This window comes from Salvelinus sp. IW2-2015, linkage group LG6.1, assembly GCF_002910315.2.
Source record: "Salvelinus sp. IW2-2015 linkage group LG6.1, ASM291031v2, whole genome shotgun sequence".
Classification (NCBI taxonomy): domain Eukaryota; kingdom Metazoa; phylum Chordata; class Actinopteri; order Salmoniformes; family Salmonidae; genus Salvelinus; species Salvelinus sp. IW2-2015.
Genome location: NC_036845.1, coordinates 5,858,299 through 5,863,782, shown reverse-complemented (window position 1 = coordinate 5,863,782; position 5,484 = coordinate 5,858,299). Strand labels below are relative to the sequence as shown.

General features: G+C 44.2%; 2 protein-coding genes across 2 annotated transcripts in view; one reads left to right on the top strand and one right to left on the bottom strand.

The window, feature by feature from the left end:
• znrf2b (zinc and ring finger 2b) overlaps positions 1–5,484 on the bottom strand; it is a 261,841-nt gene that overhangs the window by 65,429 nt on the left and 190,928 nt on the right. The window lies entirely within an intron of this gene.
• The window catches only part of LOC111964929 (Wilms tumor protein 1-interacting protein), a 47,998-nt gene that overhangs the window by 24,368 nt on the left and 18,146 nt on the right, over positions 1–5,484 (top strand). Inside the window, 3 exon segments of the mRNA XM_023988803.2 lie at positions 1,581–1,610; positions 1,613–1,639; positions 1,642–1,680. Coding sequence (XP_023844571.2) covers positions 1,581–1,610; positions 1,613–1,639; positions 1,642–1,680 — 96 coding nt within the window.

Below are 5,484 nucleotides of genomic sequence, written 5' to 3'. Positions count from 1 at the left end.
GATTTCAAGTTTTCATAACAATTGGTAATCTGCATTTTTGGACACCGATTATGGCCGATTACATTGCATTCTGCAAGGAAACTGCGTGGCAGGCTGACCACCTGTTACGCGAGTGCAGCAAGGAGCAAAGGTAAGTTGCTAGCTAGCATTAAACTTATCTTATAAAAAACAATCAATATTCACATAATCACTAGTTAACTACACATGGTTGATGATATTACTAGTTTATCTAGCTTGTCCTGCGTTGCATATAATCGATGCGGTGCCTGTTCATTTATCATTGAATCACAGCCTACTTCGCCAAACGGGTGATGATTTAACAAAAGTGCATTTGTGAAAAAAAGCACAATCGTTGCACGAGTGTACCTAAACATAAACATCAATGCCTTTCTTAAAATCAATACACAGAAGTATATTTTTTTTAAACCTGCATATTTAGTTAAAAGATTTTCATGTTAGCAGGCGATATTTACGAGGGAAATTGTGTCACTTCTCTTGAGTTTATTGCACGCAGAGTCAGGGTATATGCAACAGTTTGGGCCGCCTGGCTCTTTGCGAATTAATTTGCCAGAATTTCTCATAATTATGACATAACAAGGTTGTGCAATGTAACAGCAATATTTAGACTTAGGGTTGCCACCCGTTCAATAAAATACGGAAMGGTTCCGTATTTCACTGAAAGAATAAACGTTTTGTTTTCGAAATGATAGTTTCCGGATTTGACTATTAATGACCAAAGGCTTGTATTTCTGTGTTTATTATATCATAATTAAGTCTATGATTTGATAGAGCAGTCTGACTGAGCGGTGGTAGGCAGCAGCAGGCTCGTAAGCATTCATTCAAACTTTACTGGGTTTGCCAGCAGCTCCAAGCAATGCTTGRATCACAGCGCTGTTTATGACTTCAAGACTATCAACTCCTGAGATTAGGCTGGCAATACTAAAGTGCCCATTCAAACATCCAATATACAAAGGTATATGAAATACAAATGGTATAGAGAGAAATAATTTACGCGTCACAATTCCTATAATAACTACAACCTAAAACATCTTAACTGGGAATATTGAAGARCTGGGAATATTGAACCACAAGYTTTCATATGTTCTGAGCAAGGAACTTAAACGTTAGCTTTTTTACATGGCACATATTGCACTTTTACTTTCTTCTCCAACACTGTGTTTTTGCATTATTTCATCCAAATTAAGCATGTTTCATTATTTATTTGAGACTAAATATATGTTATTTATGTATTATATTAAGTTAAAGTAAGTGTTCATTGTTCATTCAGTATTGTTGTAATTGTCGTTATTACAATATTATTAATTATGAATAATATATACAGTATATCACAAAAGTGAGTACAACCCCTCACATTTTTGTAATATTTTGAGTATATATACTCAATTATACACAAAAAAATGTGAGGGGTGTACTCACTTTTGTGATATACTGTATATATAAATCGGCCGATTAATCGGTATCGGCTTTTTTGGTCCTCCATAATCGGTATCGGCGTTGAAAAATCAAACTCGATCGACTTCTAGTCATGTCTCTGACCTGGCTGTTGTGTTGTGTTCCAGGGAGCTGTGTGAAGTGTAACAAGGCAGGGTACGAGCCACTGAGCCGTGCCAGGCTATGGGAGCCTCTATCATGATGTCTGCTTCACCTGCAGCGCCTGCAGTAAGTACTACTACAGTAAACCCTGTCTACCTCACCTACTCTTCCTTACCTCTAACATGACATACTTTTACCTGAAGTAGTAACTACCATTTCCCCCCTATATTAATATACTGTATATGTATTATATTATTCAAACAAAATTGTTATTTATTTTTTATGGATGGTAAGCGCTTTCAGTGTGAACTTAAAACAGATATAAAATGATGTGAGAAAATTATATGGAGCTATATATTTTAAAATATATCCATCTTTTGAGAACTAACAATCACCAAAAAAAAAACAGACATGGGACGAATCTAAAATTTCTAAAAATGGAATGGGGCCCCCATTTGATTTTGTTATAATGTTTTGTTACTCAGATGCATAAAACTTAGCTTGGAATTAGCTTTAAAACTGCACATGTTGTCTTCAGCGTCGATGACTAAGAGGATGTGTAAAAATTGCAGGAATTAGCTAGAAAACAGCAACAATGTTGTTCCTCTGCTGCCAATGAGACGGCATCTAAAAATTCGGCCTGTAGGAGACCGCGCCATTGGCCACGACCACTCACCACGACCACAAACCACTAACACATCAGCCCACCCCCAAACCTACTGCACCTAATATACAACAAACCCCAACCTGCCTCACCACTCTTCCTCACCCTTCTGTGTTACACCATGTAGGCACGTTCGCCCACAACCACACACCACACAGCCACCCAGCACACACACACACACAGCACACACACCACACAACACACACACACACACACACACACACAACACACACACAACACACACACACACACACACACACACACACAGTCACCATAGTCCAGGGTTTCTCAAACTCGGTCCAGGTGAACTCTGAGTGCACATTTAGATTTTTTTGCCCTAGCAACTACACAGCTAATTTCAAAAATCAAAAACGTTAATGGATCAGTTGGTAGTTTGAATCATACTGTTGTAGTGCTAGGGCAAAAACCAACAATGTGCACCCAGACGTAGGGACCCCCCAGGAACCGAGTTTGGAAACACCTGACCCTAGTCCACCAGTGGTTAACAGGCTCCCCATGCAGCTCATGCAGATCATTGTTTGCTGTGAGTTGTAATTGTATGCTGAGTTCCCTGTCAACCTAAATGGAACTGTCACAAAATCATCTCGTCCGAACACTCATCCCCCGCTCTCAGCACACCACATCACACACACACACACATACCTGCACACACATATACACACCACGTCAGCTCCATGATTACAACCAAGGATACTGTGGTGTTGAGTTCGGGGTGTGTTCAGTCTCTGCCTTCAGCTCCACACAAAGAAGAAGAGAATGAACATCTGAACACACAGGACCCTGGACCATGAAAGCTAGATCGACCGGCAGCTGCCAGCTTTAAGTGCTCACTTGATTCATCAAATCAATCGATGTGATTTCAGTAGTTCACGAACTTTATGGTTCAGCGTCTCACTTTGATTTAGTGATGTTCAGCTTTGATGTTCCTCTGGCTGCACCAATTGCTTCCCCCTGCCCTTGCCTGTCTGTCTCCTACACCTCCCCTGACCTTCAGCTTTCTCCCACTAAATGAGCTTGGCCCTGTCTTTCCAACTGTGATCTCCTTACTAGAACTTCAGAGGGAATTCCAGAGCCATCCTGTCTGTGTGTTCTGCACTGGTTCTATAGATGAAATCGACCAATTAAAATCCCCCTGTGGAGATAGATCTGTTGACCTTGCCATGCCATTAGAGGCAGTGAGGCCTCCTGACCCCTGACCTGAACAGCTCATGCCTCTATCATCGCTGACTTAAGCACACCCTGTAGTGTCCTTTATCTTCCCAACCGTGTTGTGTGTGTATTCGCTGCGTAGTTGTGTGTATGAGAGAGAGAGGTGTGACTGTGTGAGGCACTAAAAAGAAGAGCCCCGGAAGGCAGAAAGTTAGGGGGCTGGTGGGGTCTAAAACTGGGGGAGTTAACGGGTGATACTTCTCGTGACTGCATAACCTTCCATACCCTTCTCCAGGCTGAGAGGCACGAGGCGCGGCCGCCCAAGGGAGAGGGACCGGCGGGAGGATGCATGGTTAGGGGGCCTCGGGGGTTGGGGGGGGGGGGGGGGGGGGGGGGGGGGGGGGGGGGGGGATGAGTCCGAGGACAGGACCACAGACTGTGGATTATTGCCGCTGGATCCAGGGAGGTAGGGGTCACGGGGCCAGGGACAGCAGACCATTCAGAAACGTAGCTACCACACCTTCAAGTTCCACATGCCGGAACAACACACACACACACACACACACACACCACACACACACACACACACACACACACACCACACACACACACACACACACACACACACACCCACACACACACCACACAGCACACACACACACACACACACACACACCACACACAGCAACGGTCGTGATTAAGCAGACTCTCCCTCCCCCTTAAAACCCCTCAACCACCTTCATGCTCTATTTAGTTGCATAACAGATCTTTAAGACTCTGAGAACTTAAATACTTAAAAGGGAATGCTCCCCCCTTCCTCAAGGTGCCTGGGGAACAGGCCAGGGTGGAGGTGGTGGAGTGTTGGGGAGGCAGGGTGGAGGTAGGGGCGGAGGCAGGTGGGTTGGGGGAGGCAGGGTGAGTTAGGGGGAGGCAGGGTGGAGGTTGGGTGGGATTAGTGGAGATAGGGGGAGGCAAGGGGTGCATTCTTTGTTAGGCAGGAGGATAGTTCAAGCTGCATGTCTAAGACAGAAGACGTTAAAAGCAGCTAATTATTGACTCTTCTAGAATGGTCACAAGCATGCCTGTTTAAAGCACCAGCACACAGCAGCCCAAAACCCCACTCAACCCCCTTTAACCCCCTGAACTCCCCTTCACCCAGGGGAGATATGGACTTGTTTGTAAAAGAGGAGAAGGACTTCCAGGTCTAAAGTGGGCTATAGAGTGGGCTTCCAGGTAGTCTATGACAATAATCTGTTGGTCAAGAGAAAGGGCTGTTAGAAGCAGCAACGAAACCAGAAAGTGAGCGGAGGCAGCAAAGCTCCAGTAGGATGCTAAAGCCCAGAGTAGGTGAGAATGAGAGTGAAGGATTGTGGGGGATTACATATCTCAGTCTCAGAGCAGATCAGCAGACTAGACGGCTGGGAAGCCGTGGGGCGGCAGGTAGCCTATTGGTTGGAGCGTTGGACTAGTAACCGAAAGGTTGCAAGATCGAATCCCCGAGCTGACAAGGTAAAAATCTGTTGTTCTGCCCCGAAATAAGGCAGTTAACCTACTGTTCCTAGGCCGTCATTGTAAATAAGATTTTGTTCTTAACTGACTTGCCTAGTTAAATAAAGTTTTTTTTTTAAACGCACTGGACAGGAAGTGGTTTTGGTCGCCATGACGCCTAAGATATTTTTGCCACCATGAATTTTATTTTGCACCATCATTCTCATTCAAATGTCCATCATACAACTTTGGACCAGAGAGAATGGAACACCTTTAATACCAGCACGACTAGAGATATTTGCATCTAAAAAAAGTGTTGTCTTTGACTCCCTCAATAAAGAGGCCCTTTCTCACAAACGTAGAGTCTAAATCTGCCCTCACTACACACAGTTAGGCAGTCATCTCCCAACTTTTCCCAATGGAACTTGATTTGGCATGATTTGATCAAGTGGAGAGTAGCGTATTGTGTTTGTGGACTGGAGCAGGTATTCCCAAACTGGRGTGCGTGTAACATGGCAGGAGATGTTTTGAAATAATTACTGCTTCGCATGCAAGCCAGTGAATTCTATTCGTTACAGCTGGATGAGTCAACAGACGTGGCAGGCCTG